The sequence below is a fragment of the Dreissena polymorpha genome, chromosome 13 (genome assembly GCF_020536995.1).
Source record: "Dreissena polymorpha isolate Duluth1 chromosome 13, UMN_Dpol_1.0, whole genome shotgun sequence".
Taxonomy (NCBI): Eukaryota; Metazoa; Mollusca; class Bivalvia; order Myida; family Dreissenidae; genus Dreissena; species Dreissena polymorpha.
The window spans coordinates 69,140,942-69,164,257 of NC_068367.1; the positions used below are offsets into that span (position 1 = coordinate 69,140,942).

Consider the following 23,316-nt stretch of genomic DNA (forward strand, 5'->3'; position numbering starts at 1 on the left):
GATGATATCTCAAGAACGCTTTTGCCTAGGATCATGAAACTTCATAGGTACATTGATCATGACTCGTAGATTACCCCTATAGATTTTCAGGTCACAAGGTCAAAGGTCAAGGTCATGGTGACCCAAAATAGTAAAATGGTTTCTGGCTGATAACTCAAGAACGCTTATGCCTAGGATCATGAAACTTCATAGGTACATTGATTATGACTCGCAGATGACCCCTATTGAGTTTCAGGTCACTAGGTCAAAGGTCAAGGTCACGGTGACTCAACTTAGAAAAATGGTTTCCGGTTGATAAATCAAGAACGCTTACGCCTAGGATCATGAACATTCATAGGTACATGACTGGCAGAAGACCCCTATTGATTTTAAGGTCAATAGGTCAAAGGTCAAGGTCACATTGACAGAAAACGTATTCACTCAATGGCTGCCGCTACAACTGACAGCCCGTATGGGGGGAATGCATATTTTACAAACAGACCTTGTTTATTTTGCACTCTACACATATTTTAAAATGTCATTTTTGTCTAAATAGGAGACATGGCTACTATTATGATGAAAACAACAGAAACAAAATATAGATGTGCGCATTAGCTCACATGCCTGGTTACTGTACTTGTAAAGTTGCAGGAATACATGTTGAGTTATATACAACAAAAAAGTCAAGCAGATGGATATATAAGTGCAAATCTATATACCCCATATTAAGCCCAAAAAGCGTTATTTTATTGTCCATGTATGTTTGTATTTAACAGTTTATTCTTGTTTGAAGCATAACATAATATCTCTTGCTATTACTTAGTATGTACATGTATTAATTGTTTATTTCAGCCAGTGCAGCAAAGTGACCCAGATTTCGGAGCTGACTAACTCGCAGCCCACTGGCCTGGAGAGGCTGTCAGTTGAGCTGGAAACTGTCCTGGGGGAAATTAAAACCCTGCAAATCAGTCAGGAGGCCAGTATTAAGTTATTGCAGATGACATACAATGAACATAGTGCAGTTATGATAGAGCAAATGCGTGGCAATTTAAATACTTATATAGATGAATGTGATAATAATTATGTGGGAATATCAGGCGGAAATGAGCAATATTTAAAAGAAGAGATGTGTAGGAATGTTGTTTCTATCGTGAATGAATTCGATAATATTACTGCGAAGGAACTTAACAAGATGAAAGATGAAGTTATAAGCATAAAAGGGTCAGTTACAAGTTCTATTCATAAATGCACCTGTCTTCACAATGACTTGTTACAAATACTTGAAATCGTTCAGAAAACTGGAGATAATAAGGAGCTCTGCCTTATAGCCAGCATAAAATGTAAGCATATAATACAACAGGCACTGACGCTGCTAGGAAAGTCAAACAAGGTTTTTAATGTCCAGAGTAATACTGTGCACTATGTGAGAATACCAAGTGATTCAGATGAATGTCGGATCTCCGGCATATGTGTTCTTCCCGATGGGCAGGTACTGGTTATAGACAGGAGAAATAAGAATGTCAAGCTGCTGAACCAGCAGTACCAGGTGGTGAGTCACTGGGATGTGACTGCTAGGCCATGTGACATGTGTCAGATCACACCCAGTGAGGTTGCAGTGGCTGTGGATGTGAATGATAGCAACATACATGAGGTCCAGTTTATCACTGTCATCCAGGGAAAGCTTGTTCTTGGCAGGAAGTTTCAGTTACAACATGAATGTAAAGGTATTGCCCATCACCAAGGAGACCTTTTTGTCACCTCTGGTCAAGAACTGTACAAATACACACTGAATGGCAAACAGATCTGCAGTATCTATGAAGATAGGTCATTTGAATATACAGGTAAGAACCATGGTGAATCCATCCTGATAACTTTTGTATTATGTACAGGGATTTTTCAAGCCATTGTGGGAAAAGGACTCTAGTCAAATTGTGTTATTAGCTCGGCTGTTTTCAGAGAAAACCCGAGGTATTGTCATAGCCAGCTCGTCGTCCGCCGTCCGTCGTAGGCGTCGTGCTAAAACCTTAACATTGGCTCTAAAATCAAAGTGCTCCCACCTTCAACTTTGAGACTTCATATGTAGATGCACCTTGATGAGTTCTACATGCCACACCCTTTTTTGGGTCACTAGGTCAAAGGTCAAGGTCACTGTGACCTCTTATATAAAACTTTAACATAGGCTCTTAAATCAAAGTGCTTCCACCTACAACTTTGAAACTTCATATGTAGATGCACCTTGATGAGTTCTACACGCAACACCCATTTTTGGGTCACTAGGTCAAAGGTCAAGGTCACTGTGACCTCTAATATAAAACTTTAACATAAACCTTAACATTCGCTCTAAAATCAAAGTGCTTCCACATACGAATTTCAAATGTACATGCACCTTGATGAGTTCTACATGCCACACCCATTTTTGGGTCACTAGGTCAAAGGTCACTGAGACCTTAAATATAAAACTTTAATATAGGCTCTAAAATCAAAGTGCAGTTACCTAAAAATTTGAAACTTCATATGTAGATGAACCTTGATGAGTTCTACACGCCACACCCAATGTTGGGTCACTAGGTGAAAGGTCAAGGTCACTGTGACCTCTAAAAAAAATCTGAAAAGCTTTCGCAGTTGAGCGTTGGCACCTGTAATGCTGTGCTCTTGTTTTAAATACATACAATGACAAATTTGGAAATTTGTATCGACTTAATGAACCGAATTGGGATTTATTTTTTTAATCAATAAATATTGACCCATAAAGCCTTTATCTTGTTTTTTTTAAACCATATAAATTATAGTTATATACTTTGTGAGATGAAAATAAAATAAAATTCAGATGTAATTGCAGAAAACCCGCTGATGTATTATAACATATTTGTTCTATAATTCATAATATGTGCCCTTTGAATACTACAGTACATTGTAGCCAAAACAAGATTCAGAAATATTGATTTATAAACATTAGTAATGAAGTATTTTGACTGTAACTACATGACATGTCTATAAATAGAAACTGAGTTCCTGGGAAAGACACACTTTCTGACCTGGTCTTAATTTTATGGTTTTAAATGATTGTACATGTACAATATGTTTGATAGATTGAAAAATTGCATAACACCATATAACAAAGGTACTCTTGTGGTTGTATTCTTTTATGAAGTGTTCAAATGTATGTATTAATTACATTGTAATTTCAGTAGTATGTTCATTTAAACATTTTGCTGTTGAAATTGGTTCGGTAACAAACTAGCTAGAAAAGTGTCAATAACTGTTGTTTTGAATATTATTTTTCTTGTTACAAACACTTTAAAAACACAAATAACGTTGTAACACGGCACATGTATGAATTATGTCTGCTTTGGTCAATTTCACTCATTTCAGTACATAGCTATCACATGTATACATGTGTGGGAAATCTATTCATGCTGCACATAGTAACATGTTATAAACATGTTGATTGAACTGTGCAATTGTTTTAGTATGTGTAATTGTTTCCATCTGTGTAATTTTGCTTCAATTCATATCTAACTCACCAGTCGCATTTCAACATGTCAAAAGTTAACACAATAGCTCTGCTACTGAAGTTGAAAGTCACACTTAACCATTGAATCATTGAAATGTATGCATATATTTTAGATGTGTAAAAGCCTATTTATAACAATTCATGCGTAATACAATATCACTGCAGTATGTTTAATAAGATTATTTAAACATTTACAGTAATTCAATATCTTGATGTTACTCTGTTTTGCAGTATACAAGTGTGCTGTGAGTCCCACAGGGGACAGGCTGTACATTACTAACTACAGGCAGGACAAGCTTCTCACCCTGGCCAGGGATGGTACACTCCTGGCTACATACACAGACCCAGCACTAGTGTACCCACTTGGTCTACATGTGACCCCTGCAGGCCAGGTGCTGGTCTGTGGACGCTGGTTCAACACTGTACTACAGGTGGGCTGGGAGGGAGAGAGTAAGCTGGCTAAGCTGGCTACTCAGGAGGATGGAGTGAGCTGGCCATTGTCAGTCTGCTACAGCAGCACCACATCATCCATCATTGTGGGACAAGGGGACGACAACATCCTGGTGTTCAGAGTGGAATAGTGTGTACATGTATGTATTAGTTGTTGTAATTAGTATTTCAAAAACAAAGTGTTGTTTAGCAAACGAACATAGTAGTGTGTGATGTTACAATACAACATTAAGTGTGTAGTTTAAGATACAAATAATTTATGTGCACATATTGTTATCTTATTATACAATGTGAGTTTTTTGTTGTTGGAACATTAGATCTTATGCATATTATGTTATGTTGTCATAATGTTTGTGTCATATGGTCCTAAAATTTAGTTCTTGTAAACTTTGCATGATAAAACAAAGCATTTCAACTGAAAATTTAATATTTGTACATAGATGCACATGTACATAGCAACTGAGGCTATTTTTAGACTTTCATTTCTATAAACATCATGCCATGTAAGAAATGTATATGGATGAATACTTTTTTTATAAAATATGAAATTGTTTAAGTAATCTTTGGAGGAGTATATATTGATACTGTACGCATTGTTTACAGAAAGGTAACACTTGATGTGAGATTTATTAATTTTCCAAGTTTTATGCTGTTGAACATTTGTTATTGATTTTCATTACATTTATATAAACATGTGTGTGTTAGTTACATTTTTAGTGAGGCTATTTTTAACCCGAGCTATTGTCATAGCCAGCTCGTCCGCCGTCCGCTGTAGGCGTCGTGCTTAAACCTTAACATTGGCTCTAAAATTAAAGTGCTTCCACCTACAACTTTGAAACTAAATATGTAGATGCACCTTGATGAGTTCTACACGCCACACCCATTTTTGGGGTCATAAGGTCAAGGGTCAAGGTCGCTGTGAAATCTAATATCAAACTTTAACTCTTTAAAATTAAAGTGCTTCCATGTACAACTTTAAAACTTCATATGTGGTTGCACCTTGATGAGTTCTACATGCCACACCCATTTTTGGGCCAATGTATCAAAGGTCAAGGTCACTGTGACCTCTAATATAAAACTTAAACAAAAACCTTAACATTTCCTTTAAATTCAAAGTGCTTCCACCTACAACTTTGAAACTTCATATGTAGATGCAACTTGATGAGTTCTACATGCCACACCCATTTTTGGGTCACTAGGTCAGAGGTCAAGGTCACTGTAACCTCTAATATTAAACTTTAACATAGGCTCTAAAATCAAAGTGCTTCCACCTACAACTTTGAAACTTCATATGTAGTTGCACCTTGATGGGTTGTACATGCCACACCCATTTTGGGTCACTAGGTCAAAGGTCAAGGTCACTGTGACCTCTAATATAAAACTTTAACATAAACCTTAACATTGCCTCTCAAATCAAAGTGCTTCCACCTAAAACTTTGAAACTTCCTATGTAGATGCACCTTGATGGGTTCTACACGCCACACCCATTTTGGGTGACTAGGTCAAAGGTCAAGGTCACTGACCTCTAAAAAATAAAAATTTTGACAAGCTTTCACAGCCGAGCGTGACACGCCTTATTCTGTGCTCTTGTTTATAAATGTATTTGAGTCCTAAATATACATACAAGAAATACATCAAGCTATTCTACTGCTACAGTCGCTGCTGAGTCAGGACAACGATGCTGAGGATGTGGTGGACAAGAATAACCGGAATACGCAGAAGGTAACATATACCCTTTGTCAGACCTTTTCTGTGTCATTTTGGGGAAAATGCCATTGTGGTTTTTGAATATTTTCCTGTGAAAAGTCAATTGATTTGGGAAAAACTAATTTAATATCATTCTTTCTAATATATCAAATTATACGAAAAAAAATAATTTTATTATAGTTATATACTTTGTTAGATGTAATTGAAATATGATTGAGATATAATAATTATAATGCATAAAAATGGGAACATCACGTCAGGTGATTTACGTGTTTTTAGTTGAAAAAAACGCCCTGATTGGACGTTTTTATCAGATCTTTACACAGTAACATAAATGCCAAAATTTGACAACAAATGGTGAATGTTTGTGTTTCTTGGAAATTTTGATCACTTTTGTCGTAAATATTTATCAGAATGTCCTTTTAATAATGGAATATACGGGATTATCGGGTAATGAGTAGCAACTGTAAAAGTAGCAAGTTGGCAGTAATAAATAAAAAGTATGGTTTCATACGGATGTATTAAGGAATCGATCGAGACGCGATTATGGGTATCTATGCGGGAAAGGTTTAAAACAATTTTTGTTAAATCTCGTTATTAATGACTTTATTGAAGAGTCATAACGCACCGTCATAACATCATTTCTCTCTAAAAAAAATACAACCCACATATGTAGGGTGCAGCCCCCCCCCCCCCAATGGCCCCAGGGACGTCTGAACAAATTCCTGTTGAAAGCACTGTAGTTATAATAAGGCACTTATTTAAAAACAAATAAAATGCGTTGGGTATGGGTCTGTTTTACAGACCCATAAATACACCAGGAACGCGCCGTCTCGTGTATTTCCTGTTTATTAAGAATGCAAAAAGATGAGGTGGTAAAGAACAGAATAAATTTACATATGGTAAAATATACTCTTTAATTGTTTGTATATTACATATGGTTAAATATCCTCTTTAATTGTTTGTATTCTTACATATGGTAAAATATCCTCTTAAATTGTTTGTATATTACATATGGTAAAATATCCTCTTAAATTGTTTGTATATTGCATATGGTAAAATATCCTCTTAAATTGTTTGTATATTGCATATGGTAAAATATTCTCTTGAATTGTTTGTATATTACATATGGTAATATATCCTCTTAAATTGTTTGTACATGTATATTGCATATGGTAAAATATTCTCTTTAATTGTTTGTATATTACATATGGTAAAATATCCTCTTAAATTGTTTGTATATTGCAAAACAATTGATATTCCTCCTCATGAAATTTTGGTGGTTACAAAAGTCTTTCATGGACATATAATTAGTTAATGTGTGGATTACTCAGTTTGGAAAAGTAAATGAGGAATTTGTGTCAGTTCATTTGCCGTGTGTTTGTGATAAATTTGTGGATCGGTAAAACCTTAAAATGAACAAAAAATAGCCTCAATCGCATAATAAAGGTTTTACAGTGTTACCTCTGTATTAAAAATGCTAAATATGAAGTGGACAAGAAAATAATATGATTTCATAGAAGTTAAAATTGCGTCTTTTCTTTTATGTATCGTGTTTACAGCACGACTTCATTTACTTGAGGATCAATAACTCAAAACATACTTCAGCTTGTTGCTTTCCAACTTACCAATACAGAAACCTTAGTAACACAACACCACAAGAATTTCAGTCATCAGTCATTCAGCCTTGAGTTTCTATCAAGTTGTGAGATATTCAGTTGTCAAATATCGGGGCCAAAATCGGCCCCATAACAAATGCAGGAACTATCTATTTTTCCCAAACAACTTCCTAAAATTCCCAATTATAGGTAAAGTAAAAGAAATTTATCACAATACCAAGTTTATCTTTCTTCCCAACTTCAGGCTGTCAAGCGGTCATACTTTTTCCTACTTTTTCCTACTATTTCCTACTTTTTCATCAGGATCCTACTTTTTCCTATTTTTTTACCAAATCTTCCTACTATTCCTACTTTTTCATTTTCAATGGAGAATTTATTTTTTTAAAGAGTTTATTTAGTAAACTTGCAGGATGAATGAATCTATGGCATGACTGTATCCCTGTTAAGGTGCATTCATCTAGATGAGACCTGACAACCCATGCTGACTGTCTGCTAGCACCTCTTCAGGAGCATAAATATTTATTTCTTATGTAACTTTTAAAATTATTGACAAGTTTTTTTTTTAAGTAACAATAGTGCCTTGTTTACTTCCTTAGCATTTGTACACTGCAGACTTCACTACCTTACACAGTTCTCGGTGATGCAAGAGCTGAGGGAACCCATTGTTTATTCCAGTTTTATTTTGTTTCCATTGACAACAATTTGACCAAACCTTATGCATGTTTACATGATATTGCTGTTTGGAATGTAGAGATATAGAGATACATGTATTGTATGAGTGGTTACAATGTATGTAATATGGAATTTATTACACAAGTTATTGGAAAAAAGATAAAACTGATACTTTGCCGAGTTTTCATCATTTACAAATATAATGTAATAAATTCTGTATTACATGACAACGGATATGATGTTCTATTGATATCATAGGTACATCATGTTTAGTAATTAAAGATAAATGCACAGAGCCTAAATGCCCTGATACATTTTTATGCTCCTGGTAGGGTGGCATATTGCAGTTGTACTGTCAGTCCGTTTGTCTGTCTGTCTGTGTGTGTGTGTCCGTCCAAAAACTTTAATATAGCCATAACTTTTGCAATATTGAAGATAGCAACTTGATATTTGGCATGCATGTGTATCTCATGAAGCTGCACATTTTGAGTGGTGAAAGGTGAAGGTCATCCTTCAAGGTCAAAAGTTAAAAAATCCAATCCAAGGGAAGTAATAAGCTTTAAAAGGGAGATAATTTCTAAACCTGCCAAATGATATATTGAAATTTTATTTCAAAGCTGCGCAATAGTGGGCATTGTGTTTTCGTAGCGGATCCGTGGTCTAGTGGTAACACACTGGCTTCACAATCCAGAGATCGCTGGTTCGATCCCCCGCTGCACCTTACCTACTAACTCGTCTTTCGCATGAGACGTTAAACCGAGGTGCAGTGTACTAGGTGCTATACACCGGGCACTAAAAGACCCAGGGTCACCTCTGGAAAGGGGTGTCTCCTGTATCTTGCACTATCCCCCGTAACGAACTAACACGTCTTTCTGGGGGCGATGGCCATATGGGAGACAATCCCGGTGCACTCGATAAAAAATAATAAAGAAGAAAGAAGGGCATTGTGTTTCGGACAAACACAATTCTTGTCTAATGATGCCATAGCTAGTGAGGTAACTTCAAGGTGTTAAAGCGAAGTATTAAAATTATTAAACGGCATTATTACACTCCCGCAAAGTCATCAATAATGTAAAAGCCATTATTTGAAACTGGAATAAACAATGTAGTGCAACTGTTTCATTGCCCAATCAATGCTGTCATAAAAGATGTCAGGTGATAAGGTCCTATCTCCAGTTGCATAATCTGCTCTGCAATGACCAGTCATTTTGAATGTAACTTAAGTCATTATAACTGCACCCTATTGTCAATTTAAAGGTTTCACAATGTAGCTGTAGCAGAGCATTTACACTGCTTTATATACTAGTATTAATCTTGAACAACAAGTTGGTGTATCACTAAATAAATTTGGTCTTCTGCTTAAGGATATAACATGCACAATATAATTACCATTTTTATATCGATACACAGAAGACCTCTAACCACTTATTTGATGATACACCAAAATGAACAGCATCTAATTACATGTATACTTCTTTATCAGGGTAGCTTTGCTTGAAACTTAATTATCATAGATACACTATAAGTGCTAAAATTCCTAGTGGGAAAACAAAGTTTAACCCTTCATGGATGGAGAAGTTGGACAACAGTGGAAAAACACTGGGATCATGGTGCAAGAGAGATACCGGCAATGAGTTTGCAAGATATTGTACTGTCTGAATGAAGTCCATCTTGTAGTAATTCTGGTGCTAATCAACTTATAAGTCATGCAGATGGATAAAAACACAAGGAAAACATGAAATACATGCATGATTATTCACAAAAGCGTTTGCTTGGAAGTGCCCAAAAGCCAAGCAGCTCTCAGGGTTGTGGGGATAAATCTATCTGTATGCAAGTACATCCATCACACAAGGAACAGGTACAAAAGGCTGAAATCTTCTGGGCCCTTAAGGTAGCTTCAAGTGGGTATCCATACAGAACATGTGATGGCACTCCTGCTCTGTTTCAAGCTATGTTTCCTGGACCTGTGTCTAAAAAATAAGTATTATGTATTCCTACTTTTTAGGGAAAAGTTCCTACTTTTTCCTACTTTTTTCCTACTTTTCTTGCAAAAGTAGTTCCTATTTTTTCCTACTTTTTGAAAAAAGGTCACTTGACAGCCTGCAACTTTATTAATTGAACCTTATTTAATGCAATATTGAAAACGCTTATTCTCGATTGTATAGTATTTGTAAGAAAAAAAAACAACAACACAAAAGACCCAATTTGTGGTCAAAACACCATGAATTTTCCCTAGCTATTAGAAGGACTCCGGCCTCATTGCACAAACTTAAGTTAAGTCTGCTTACAGTCTGTTGTTGAGTGTTTTTTCAAGAAACATATGTGCTTCCCTCTGGGATAATGGGACTAAATGCTTGTGTGTAAAGTGTGGTCCCATATTAGAATGTGTAGTCTGTACAGGGACTAAATGCATGTGTGTAAAGTGTGGTCCCAGATTAGCCTGTGTAGTCTGTACAGAATTTTTCGTATATAGGAAGTCTCTTCTTTAAAATAAATCTGTCTAGTGGAAAGTGTTGTACCTTATTAGCCTGTGTTGCTGTACAGGCCAATCTAGAACAAAACTTAGTGCACAATTTATAAAGACCTGTTTTCTAAGAATGAGGCTCAAAGTAAGTCCCCCTACTGTCTGTTAACAAGTTGTACAAGATAATACCAGGTGAGCCTTGTTTTGGGATAATAGTGCTTAATGCATTTTAGAGCCATCTACAGAATAGCCTGTGCAGTGGGCACACAGTGTTTTCATTATTAACCGATTGGCGATCCATATCATCGGTTGAAAATCTCGAAAAATCGGTTGTTTTTTATCCGATAGTGAAATAAATTTAGTGGTGTCACACCGCACCGTTTTTATGAAACATCGTTGACGATTCGTTGGTCTAAAACGAAAGAGCTAATCAGAAGTGTTTTAACAGAAATATTGCACACCGCGCGGTTTTTATTAAAACATCGTTGACGATTCGTCGGTCTAAAACGAAAGAGCGAATCAGAAGCGTTATAACAGAAACCGATGTACAAATTCAGCATGGAGTCTGGTGGCAAGAAAAGAAAACTCAGTCTTTTAGACTTTGGCTTTAAAGCTAAATCTGGTTAGAAAGAAAATGACACAGTTGATTTTTCTGTTTGTTTATATTGTTAGTTATTGTTCAATAACTATCTGTTATATTTGTTTTGGTTCTCGTTATCTTTTTTTCGCTGTTGTAGATCGGCTTCTTTCACGATTGTTGTGACTTTTCTTAGTGCCGTTTGTTGTTATGGTTTTATCGCTCAAAAGAGGGTAAGTTTTCCGCATTATCAGAATTGTATTCAACTGTTTATAGTTTGACACAATCACCCTTGTTTGAAGTTGTTGTTTGTTTGTTGCGGGTGTTTTTGTCATATAGATCTAGTTTTAAATTAAGTAAGGATTGACAGCTTCTTACATTAATTATGACTTCGTTTGCCATTGTAATGGAGCAGAGGACAATTTTCATTTAATAAATTTAATACAAAGGGAAACATATAAATTGTCTGTACTTAGACCTGTCATATTAATTACTACAATGTAAATATTAGTTTGATTTTGTTCTTGCTTTATGAGTAAATTTATATTTAGGTACCAAAAACTCAACATATAATGATGATAGAAGGTGATCTGTTCAAATAATTTAATAATATAATTTGATCACTAAATTTTCAAATAAAATGATATGGATAATAAAATAAAAAAGATATGAAAAAATATGATGATGAAAAAACTGCTCAAGGCAATTTAATCTGTTTTGATCTTTTGAAGGCTCAGATGATGGTTCTGCGAACCTAAACACTAGTGAAGCAATGGCAGTTGATGTGACACCATTGCAGAGCAACATAGATCAGCCGACAGTTTCAGGGAGTGATAGCAACATAGATCAGCTGACAGTTTCAGGGAGTTATATGACAGATACGGATAAGCCTACCAGTTCGGAAAAATCATCAGATTCTGGGAGTCAAGAAAAGCACAAGCCTTTTACTGATGATGAGTGTCTTACTTTGACACAGTCATTATTTGAAAGTTGTACCAACAAAGTTCACAGTCGATATTTATGTCAACAAGCTTTCTGCAGCGATATTTCTGACTCTGAAAAGAAAAGACTTTCACCAAAAAAGTTTAATCATAGCAAGTTAACTGATTATTGGTGGCTGTCATTTGTTGAGGGGCAGGGAATGTACTGTATATTATGTAAAAAGCATAACTTAAAGCATAAATTAAACAAAAGAGATGTTTTTGTTACCACACCTGCTACTAGATTCTTGGAGGATGCTCTTAAAGTTCATGCTGCTTCTCAAATGCACAAATCAGCCATTGAAACAGAAATGGTTCAGAAATTGTCAATTTTTCATACTGAAGTGTGTCACAAAAAGAATGTTGAATCGTCTTTATATGAAAAAGTTTTTTCCACTGTTTACTTTCTTATGAAAAACTTTGTTTCAAATAGGAAATTGTTGCCATTGTTAGATATGATTGAAAATGTCTTTGAGTATGAGAATTTAAGATTTTTTAACCACAAGTCTGCTGGTTCACAAAGGGATTTTTTTCTGTTACTTGGTGATACAGTCAAGGATAGTGTAATAGAGAAAGCTCACAAGGCCCAAGCATATGGTTTGCTGACAGATGAAGTATCAGATATTAGCGTGACAGAACATTTGATTACATTTATTCAGTATTTTGATCAGGAGCTAGGCAGTGTGCAAACATCATTTCTTTCTTGTCAGAACATTTTTGAACATTATTCTTCAGCAAATGCCAAGGCCATCTCTGATCTTCTTCTTGAGTCAATAAACACAAGTGGGCTTGATCTTGGTAAATTTACAGGATTTTCCTCTGATGGCGCATCGGTAATGGTTGGGAAAAAAGGAGGGGTTGCTACATTACTTAGAGAGAAGTGCCCAACTCTTATAAATGTTCACTGTATATGTCATAAACTCGCCCTTTCTTGTACAGACAGCAATGAAGGCATAAAGTATGTGAAAGAAGTAGAACTTGTTCTAAGGCAGTTGTGGAACTATTTTGAAAACTCACCCAAAAGAATGGCATGTTATCTTAAGGTACAGATGGAACTTAAAGGATTAAATTTGAGTAAAGGTGCATCTAAGAAAGTTGCTTCACGCTTGAAGAAAGCCTGTAGGACCAGGTGGTTAAGTCTTGATTCTTCTGTTACAGCAGTCTACAATGACTATGAAGCTTTATTACAAACTTTAGATCTTGCTAAAACTGAAGATGCTATTGCTTTGGGACTTTCTAAGAAAATAAGAAACATAAAATTTCTTGGTGTTATTTACATTCTGAGACATATACTTCCTGTGTTGTCACATCTGTCAAGAGTTTTCCAGAGTAGCTCTTTCAATTTTTCTGCCATTATCCCTGAAGTCAATAGTGCAAAAGACAAACTTGATAGTATTCTTCAAGAAGAAACACCAATTACGGCTTTGCAAAGTGATATAGACTCAATTAATAACATCAGTGCTGAACTCTCTTTGAACTCAAAAGCCATGAATGAAATTCAGTCTTTATTCAAAAATTACATTGCTGCTTTGAAAAACAATATTGACCGAAGGTTTACTGATACTTCAGAAATCATAACCTCATTTAGTATTTTTGATATCCAGGGTATTCCAAATGATACAGCACAGTTTAAGGAATATGGTAATAGAGAAGTACAGATACTTGCTAGACATTTCTACAGAGGAGAAAATGGAGAAGAATTGTCTGATCAGCTTAAAACAGAGTGGAATGGAATGAAATACCATCTTAGGGATATTTTAAAAACCAAAATTTCCACATAACTCTACATCCAAGATGACAAGCACAGAGAGGTGTTTAATACAACTGCTATCTGTCCCTATTTATAAGCAGTTCTTCCCCAAGTTAACATTTATTGCTGAAGTTGCAGCTTCACTTCCTGTCACAAATGCCTGGCCGGAGAGAGGAGCAAGTTCTTTAAAAAATATTAAAACTATACACAGGAATAGAATATCCAATGACATGTTAGAAGCTTTGTTACAGGTGACTATAAATGGGCCAAGATGCGAGGATTCTGGTGACATTGTTAAGCAGGCAGTTTCGAAATGGCTCAGTATTAAAAATAGAAAAAAATTAGCAGAACCTTTGTCAGTGAAAAAGAAAATAGGTTCAGCTACTCCTTCTACTAGTGACACTTGTGTTCAAACAGACCCTGTCATGTTATTAGATCAGGAAGAATTGAGGGAAGAGATCAAAGCAGCTATTAAGACATTTAATTTAGAGGATGATTCAGATTCTAGCAGCAGTGCCAGTTACAGCGATAGTGACTCTGACTAGTCTCTTGCGAGATGTAAATAAAATGTGAAGTTCTCATCAGGTAAACTTAATTTTAATAAAAAAAATAATATTGTTTTCTTCTCTTGTCTTATTTCCTTTTTGTCAATCATGAATTTCAGCCAGAGCACTGATATCTATTAGCCAAAGTTGCATATTCATTTTTTTCTCGGGGGGCTTCGCCCCCCTGAACCCCCTACCAGGCGTTGCCCTGGACCCACGGGGGGCCTAGGCGGCCCCCTAGACCCCCGGCCTAATCTGTTGCTTTATTAAAAAAATCGGTTGTTTCAGATAATAATGAAAACACTGGGCACACAGAGTAATATGGGATGATACTTTCCACTTTTGAGGAAATTTTCGTTTAAAGGGAATTTGTATGCCCCCGGTAGGGTGGCATATAGCAGTTGAACTGTCCGTCAGTCAGTCAGTATGTCAGTCTCTCTGTCCGTCAGAAAAAAAAACTTTAACATTGGCCATAACTATGCAATATTGAAGATAGCAACTTGATATTTGGCATGCAAGTGTACCTCATGGAGCTGCACATTTGAGTGGTAAAATTTCAAGGTCAAGATAATCCTTCAAGGTCTAGTTAAAAAATACAAACCCATGGAAAGTAATAAGCTTTAATGAAGATAATTATCTGACCTGCCAAATATTTTTTAAATACTAAATATCAAAGCGACACATTAGGGGGCATTGTGTTTCTGACAAACAAATCATGGTAAAAGGTCAAGGTCATCCTTCAAGGTCTAAGGTCGAAAATACAAATCTAAGGGAAGTAATAAGCTTTGAAGGGCGATAATTATTATCCCCCGCCAAAGGCGGAGGGATATTGTTTTGGCGTTGTCCATCCGACCGTCCGGCTGTCCGTCCGTCCGGCACTTTTGTGTCCGGAGCCATATCTTGGAAGTGCTTAAGCGGATTTCATTGAAACTTCGTATGAGTATATATATGCATAAGAGGATGATGCACGCCAAATGGCATTGTACACCATTTGTTAAAAACAGAGTTATGGCCCTTTGTATCTTGAAAAAATGCTTTTTACTACAGGCACTTTTGTGTCCGGAGCCATATCTTGGAAGTGCTTAGGCGGATTTCATTGAAACTTCGTATGAGTATATATATGCATAAGAGGATGATGCACGCCAAATGGCATTGTACACCATCTGTTAAAAACAGAGTTATGGCCCTTTGTATCTTGAAAAAAATGCTTTTTACTATAGGCACTTTTGTGTCCGGAGCCATATCTTGGAAGTGCTTTGGCGGATTTCATAGAAACTTGGTATGAGTATATATCCCGTGCTAGAGGCGGAGAGATATTGTTTTGGCGTTGTCCGGCTGTCCGTCCGTCTGTCACTTTTGTGTCCGGAGCCATATCTTGAAAGTGCTTTGGCGTATTTCATTGAAACTTCGTATGAGTATATATATGGATAAGAGGATAATGCACGCCAAATGGCATTGTACACCATCTGTTAATAACGGAGTTATGGCCCTTTGTATCTTGAAAAAATGCTTGTTTGAGTGTCAAATATAATACTCTTGTGTCCAGAAGCATATAGGCGGGGGATATCAATTCAACGAATTTGCTTGTTATATATAATAATATGAAACCATACAACTGAAGTATAATCAAAATGACATTTTATGGTCAAGCCAAGCACACAATGACACTTTTTGGCATACAAATATCTAAGGTATGTTAAGGTTACCTGTGAATCTACAGTCACGGTAGTGGTTTATAATTAATTGCTACTAAAAATAGAGATTTGACAGAGACAATTATTTTCAAGGGAAGTAATTTATATAATAATAAATCTCAGATTATATATTTCCCTACCAAGAATTTAAGTTATTTTCACAGTTACTGTACAGATTTTGTATTTTGTTTATTTTTAACTTAAACAATTGATTTGTCAAAGATTTTTTATGCCCCCTTTTGAAGAAAAGGGGGCATATAGTGATCGGACTGTCCCTCTGTCTGTCCGTCTGTCTGTCTGTCCGTCTTTCCGTCACACTTTGCGTTTAGGTTTCGAAAAATGCTCATAACTTCTATGATCCTTGAGATATAACCTTCATATTTGGTATGCATGTGTATATGGACAAGGCCTTTCCATACGCACAAACAATTTTACACCTGTGACCTTGACCTTGAACTTAGGGTCCGCGTTTAGGTTTCGAAATCTGCGTTTAGGTTTCGAAAAATCCTCATAACTTCTATGTCCCTTGAGATATAACCTTCATATTTGGTATGCATGTGTATATGGACAAGGCCTTTCCATACGCACAAAAATTTTGACCCCTGTGACCTTGACCTTGAAGTTAGGGTCCGCGTTTAGGTTTCAAAATCTGCATTTAGGTTTTGAAAAATGCCCAAAACTTCTATGTCCCTTGAGATATAACCTTCATATTTGGTATGCATGTGTATATGGACAAGGCCTTTCCATACGCACACAAATTTTGACCCTTGGACCTTGACTTTGAACTTAGGGTCCGCGTTTAGGTTTCAAAAAAAAACTCATAACTTCTATCAAGCGTTTAAAGGGGGCATAAGTCATCCTATGGTGACAGCTTGTTTTTAAATGATATAAATATCATTTCTTTCCTGTACTAATTTGTGAATGGTTGGTTTCATTACTTACCTGTGGACTTATGTACATAGATACATGATGAACTGTGGCAATGATCTCTTTGATAAACCACAGGCCTTGCTGGTCAGCGATGTCTGACTTGGTCATTTTTGACTGTCTACAGACCCCCCCCCCCCCCACGCGGTACGGTGGCATATAGCAGTTGAACTGTCAGTCCATCTGTCTGTCTGTCAGTCGTCGGTCGGAAAACTTTAACATTGGCCATAAGTTTTGCAATATTGAAGATAGAAACTTGACATTTAGCATGATTGTGTATCTCATGAAGCTGCACATTTTGAGTGGTGAAAGGTCAAGGCCATCCTTCAATGATAAAGGTGAAAAACAAAATCCAAGGGAATTAAGTAATAAGCTTTAAAGTGAGATTATTTCTATTACCTGCCAAATGATAAATATAAATTTTATTTCAAAGCGGCGCAGTAGGGGGCATTTTGTTTCTGACGAACACATCTCTTGTTTCTTAACAATAATCAAGTCTTAGTAAAAAAAAGTGTCGTCTCAGGTTAGCCTATGAGGACTCCACTTGCTTATGTGGGAAGACACTATACACATTCATTAAGTCCCGTTTTTAAAGAGCGATGCTAAAGTTAAGTCCGTTTAAGGATTGTACTTATACATTCTTATGAGAAAAAAATTTGTATAACAAACAATATGATTAAAAAAGTGGTTATTAGGACACTGGTGTTTATGTTAATGCAAATTAAAAATAATTGTTAAGAGATACTAATGTAAGCAATGTGTGATTGAATTCAGAGCACTTAAAATTGAATGGCTCTTGTGCTATTTTAATTTTTCTCACAGGGGTGGAGTCTAAATATATCTATATTTTTTTGTAAACGAGCATCCAAACTAGACAACTAATTCTTATATAATTGTGGAAACTTAATTTATTTAAATAAAGAAAGAATGAACATAAAATGCAATAATAAATACAATAAAAATGTATTAATTTTGAATGATATATGAATTATGAATTTTGACTTGTTCACAAATTAGCAGAATAGTAATTTTCTAAAAATTATAATATACAGTCAAAACCTGTTCCCTCAAACTCGCTTGGCTCGACTTTCCGGTTTGCTCGGACTATCCTCGAAGCATCTATTTTTGTATTGCTAAATATTCATATACATTTATGTCAACTGGCTCAAATTTGCTGGGGTCGGATTAATGTCTCATTTTTTTTTTAAGTCCCCGTCACAATTTTCACGTTGTTTTGTTTGCCTGGCTCTTACGCACCTAGGGTCGCATAAAGCTGTTACTTGATTATGAGGACTTGATTAAAGGCTCTCTATAATTTCAAACATGTTATTGACTCAATCGTTAATTGATTTTAGTAAAAGATGACAATCTGGCGTTTTTGTAGATGCTATAATATTATGGCTGGAACGGCTGCATCACAATATGGTTTATTAAACAATCCATCCAGAAGGCCAAAAGCCCAAGTGGACAAAGCAAGCATACAGTGTTTACAAAATATACAGTTTATGATTATACAAAATAAAGTTATACCATATTAGTTAGAGTAACAGTTATAATATGTCAACTTGAAGGAATAGACAATTTTGTATCTATGCGTCAAATATGTCATTCTTAAATAAAAACACAAGCAAATAAAGTAATACATGTGTTGTTTAATACTTGGGCGATGTGCATATAATGCTTATATATTGCTTTGTTTCTTAGCTTTATTCCTTACATAATATCATTGTTTGATTGTTTGTGTTACTGTTTTAAAATAGTGATTACTTAAAAATATCAAGTATATAAATTCTGTTCTTACTGATTCAAAAGAAGAAAGTAGTACGGGGATTAGGCAGTATGAATACTCTTCAACTGGAGATGTAAATCTATTGCAGATTTATGTTAATAAACATAAGCATATTCAGATCGGTTGGATCGAATTCCTGATGGCTAAAACTTTTGTTGTCAGTCCAGGCAAGTTAGAGTCATTGGGTTTCGACTTTATTCAGCAATTGGTGTTTGCATTGTATTTAAACTAAGGAATACACCGGACTTAAATAAATCAAAATTATTGTTCTTAATGAACAATCATAAATTTAAATTAAAAATAAATACAATAAATCTTGTCAAACACATTTCTCAAAACATGTTGATTAAGTACTGTAAATTTGTTATAATTTGTGGTACATTAATTAATGTTGATTTCGTGGGTTTACTGATCCACGAAATTTACTCAAACACATAACAAAATGATCCAAGTAAATTCGTGTTTTTTTTTCAACAAGTAATGCACGAATTTACATGTCCACAAAAAAGTGTTTTTTTTTTAAAAACCTCCAAGTGTTATGCCGACTAATATAAATGATTTTCCAGGATCAGGGGTGTAGAATTCCATTCTCTAGCTTGAATTGTTGACCAATATTTTGCATCTGTTTCATCAGTCAGTGCCTTTTTTAAAGTTGTAGTTTTTCTGGAAGGGGCATGATTCTGGGTTATTTTTTCCTTTTTATGGAATCGCAGTTTTTTTTCAAATTTGAGAGTTTTGTGCGTCACAATTTTAAGAAGTTTGTGACTAGAATTTTTGCAATTATAAGAAGTTTGCTACTCATTTCTTCACTATAATTAAAATTCGAGAATCATTTTTCTTTCACAAAATGAATGGGTCAAAGGATGATACAAAACATGACACAAAACACGTCCTGTGATCGGATTTGGGTTTGTGGGCAATTGGGTAATATGTTTTCAGAAACTTGTGTTTTCCCTCAACATATCAAACAAATTTATGATAGCAATTTACTTGGAAAAAAATGATTTCTTGGTTTTGGTTACTGTGAAAATGTGGATTTTTAGGCGTCACCAAAGAACGGGCAAACTAGTGTTGTCAGTGTGTAGTCTTTAAGGGCAAGTGGCCTATAACATAATTTAAATCCAATGTATATGAGCAGTACAATATATGGAAAAGTAAAGTGATACATATAATGAGTACAATTTAGAAACAATGTTAAGAAGATGATTTTCTATTATTTTTTGTTTTTATACACGAAAAAAACTTCTTTATAATGGGGCTTAATGCATGTGCTTAAATTGTTGTCGTTGTCCTAGATTAGCTTGTGCAATCCACACAGGCATATTTGGGACAACAATTTCATATGTTAAGGTATTTTTGTTGAAAAGAAATATCCTCTTTATGAAAATCCAGTCAAAAAGTGTCCTTCCTGATTAGCTTGTGTGGACTTCACATGTTAATCTGGGACGACTGTTTGTAATATTTAGGAGCCGCATATTGGCTAATGAAATTACATCATTATGAATATACAGGTTGGTATACAGTGTATTATTAGCCAACAATGTTTTAATATGAAATGGTTTGATTATATTAATTTTCGTGCTATTGAGGACAATAAACCAATGAAATGCCAGATTAGAAATTATTAGAAGGAAATTTTGCCTATTAAACACCTTCACAACCAATCAAGAGGCATAGTTTCATATAGATTGTAATATAAACATTTTTTACAAGTTCACATCACCCACTGTGCTGTTGTTTTCAGGACAGCACCACCATTGATATCGAGTTGGCCCAGCAACAGCACCAGTCCGGCCTGCAGGAGCCCCAGTCCAGGATGACCCATCCACTCCCCTGACCCATAGCTCATCATACTTGATATCCGGAAAAATGGGGCCTAATGCATGTGCTTAAATTGTTGTCACAGATAAGCCTGTGCAGTTTGCACAGGCTAATAATGGACAACACTTTCCTCTTAAAGGTATTTTTTGTTGAACAAATAATCCTCTTTATGAAAATCCAGTCTAGTCAGAAAGTACCCTCCCTTATTAGCTGATGTGAATTTCACATGCTAATCTGGGACGACACTTTCTAACATAAGTGATCTGCATATTGGCTTATAAAAATACATCTCTGAAAATGTAGTAAAGATAATAGATATAAATGTACAGCTAAGTATAGCATTAGCCAACACTTTTCTTGTTTTAATACAAAATGACTTAATTGTATTTATGTTCCAGGCTTTTTCCGCTCCATTTTGGGAAAACGCCACACTGGAATTTTGGGAATTTCGCGTCGTGAAAACCCCCATTTTGGGGAAAAAAATTAATCGCAAAATTGGATCAATTGGGAAAAATTATCGCATGTAAATAGTGTTTCTTATATTTCAAAGAAGCTGTTAACTGGTAAAAAACGACTATTTTGATAACTTATTACCCGGTATTAAAATTTTACAAAATATTATGAACATATGTGATAAGTGCAGGTTTTTTAATCTGAATTTGCGGAAAAGGCCTGGCCTTTTTTGAGGTGAAAAAAATAGCGCGAAGCGGCGGATTTTGAGGAAAATAAGGAAAGTCTTAAATAATAATTAACATATTTTACAGTTTAAAAAAAAAAATTCAAGGCAGCAGATAATTTAATTATGCAATATTTCTATTTTCTACACCGGATGAGGTAAACTTATATATTTTAAGGTTAAAAAAAAAAAAAAAAAAAAATTTTTTTTTTTTTTTTTTTTTGGAATTGGGAATTTTTTTTTCAATTGGGAAAAAAACAACCAGATTTGCATTGGGAATGGGGCCGAATTTCGGACCCATGGCATAGGGCGGAAAAAGCCTGTGTTCATGCTATTAATGACAAGGAACCAATACAATGCCAGATTAGAAATTCATGTTGTTGAAAACCTTCACAGCCAGTCAAGAGGCATAGTTTGTTATAGATTGTAAAATAATTTGTTACAAGTTCCTATCACCCACTGTGTTGTTGTTGTTTTCAGCAGAGCACCAGCATTGATGACTGCAGGAGCCCCAGTCCAGAATGACACTTCCCCTCCCTTGACTTCTAACTCCTCCCCATTGACCTCCTGCCTCAAAAAGTCAGCATCGTTGAACAACTGTGTTCTGCAGGAAATTCTGAGCATGATTCTGTTCTAACAAACGCAATGTCCGCGTCACGTTTTCCAAACATAAGCCTGGGTAGTTTTGTTAAGCTAGAGTTCCGCGTGGGCCTGAAAGGGACAAGTGTTACAGACACGCAAAGTTATAGCAGTAGTTATGGTAACGCTAACAGTCAGTTGTTGCTGTTGGACATCACAACAAATATCATGAAGAATGAAAAGTTCAATAACTTGTTCCAATCTTTATGGAACAAACAGAAATTGAACAGGAGGAAATCACGGAACAATAAAAGCGTAAGCTTTCCTAGTGGGATACTTCTGTTGTTGATAGTTTGGACAACAGTAGGGTTACAGACTGCCCCAGATTGTCCTCTCAGCGGCCAAAATATCATAATAGAACAGACTTTTGGCAATGTTACTGACAAAAAAGACAATAATGACTTGGTTGTGAATACCCAGAGCACAATACATCCATGCTGACAAAGAAAGGCGGTAATGACTTAGTTGTGAACACCTCGAGCACGATACATCCATGCTGACACAGATAGGCAGTAATGACTTGGTTGTGAACACCCAGAGCGCGATACATCCATGCTGACACAGATAGGCAGTAATGACTTGGTTGTGAACACCCAGAGAACGATACATCTGTGCTGACACAGAAAGGCAGTAATGACTTGGTTGTAAACATCCAGAGCACAATACATCCATGCTGACACAGAAAGGCAGTAATGACTTGGCTGTAAACACCCAGAGCACAATACATCCATGCTGACACAGAAAGGCAGTCATGACTGTGCAGTGAACACCCAGAGCAAGATATATCCATGCTGACACAGAAAGGAAGTAATGACTATGCTGTGAACATCCAGAGCAAGATATATCCATGCTGACACAGAAAGGCAGTAATGACTATGCTGTGAACACCCAGAGCACCATTCATCCATGCTGACACAGAAAGGCAGTAATGACTTGGTTGGGAACACCCAGAGCACAATAAATCCATGCTGACACAGAAAGGCAGTAATGACTTTGCTGTGAACACAGAACACGATACACCCATGCCAACACAGAAAGGCAGTAATGACTTGACTGTGAACACAGAGCACAATACATCCATGTTGAAAAAGAAAGGCAGTCATGGCTATGCTTTGAACACCCAGAGCACGATGTATCCATGCTGACACAGAAAGGCAGTAATGACTATGCTGTGAACACCCAGAGCAAGATATATTCATGCTGACACAGAAAGGCAGTAATGACTATGCTGTGAACACCCAGAGCAAGATATATCCATGCTGACACAGAAAGGAAGTAATGACTATGCTGTGAACACCCAGAGCAAGATATATCCATGCTGACACAGAAAGGCAGTAATGAATATGCTGTGAACACCCAGAGCACAATACATTCATGCTGACACAGAAAGGCAGTAATGACTTGGTTGGGAACACCCAGAGCACAATAAACCCATGCTGACACAGAAAGGCAGTAATAACTTGGCTGTGAACACCCAGAACACGATACACCCATGCTGACACAGAAAGGCAGT

General features: G+C 35.9%; 1 protein-coding gene across 1 annotated transcript; it reads left to right on the forward strand.

Annotated features, from left to right (window-relative positions):
• The first annotated feature begins 867 nt into the window (after positions 1–867).
• LOC127855636 (uncharacterized) lies at positions 868–23,125 on the forward strand. Its single transcript, XM_052391384.1, has 5 exons — positions 868–1,820; positions 3,725–4,083; positions 5,600–5,665; positions 20,412–20,627; positions 21,645–23,125. Exons 1-2 carry the CDS (start codon positions 977–979, stop codon positions 4,072–4,074), a joined length of 1,194 nt encoding a protein of 397 aa, XP_052247344.1. The 5' UTR covers positions 868–976; the 3' UTR covers positions 4,075–4,083; positions 5,600–5,665; positions 20,412–20,627; positions 21,645–23,125.
• Positions 23,126–23,316: the final 191 nt, after the last annotated feature.

Coding starts and splice junctions, on each gene's coding strand:
- LOC127855636 (XM_052391384.1), top strand. CDS start 977: ATGACATACAATGAACATAGTGCAGTTATGATAGAGCAAATGCGTGGC. Junction 1,821..3,724: donor TAGGTCATTTGAATATACAG/GTAAGAACCATG, acceptor TCTGTTTTGCAG/TATACAAGTGTGCTGTGAGT.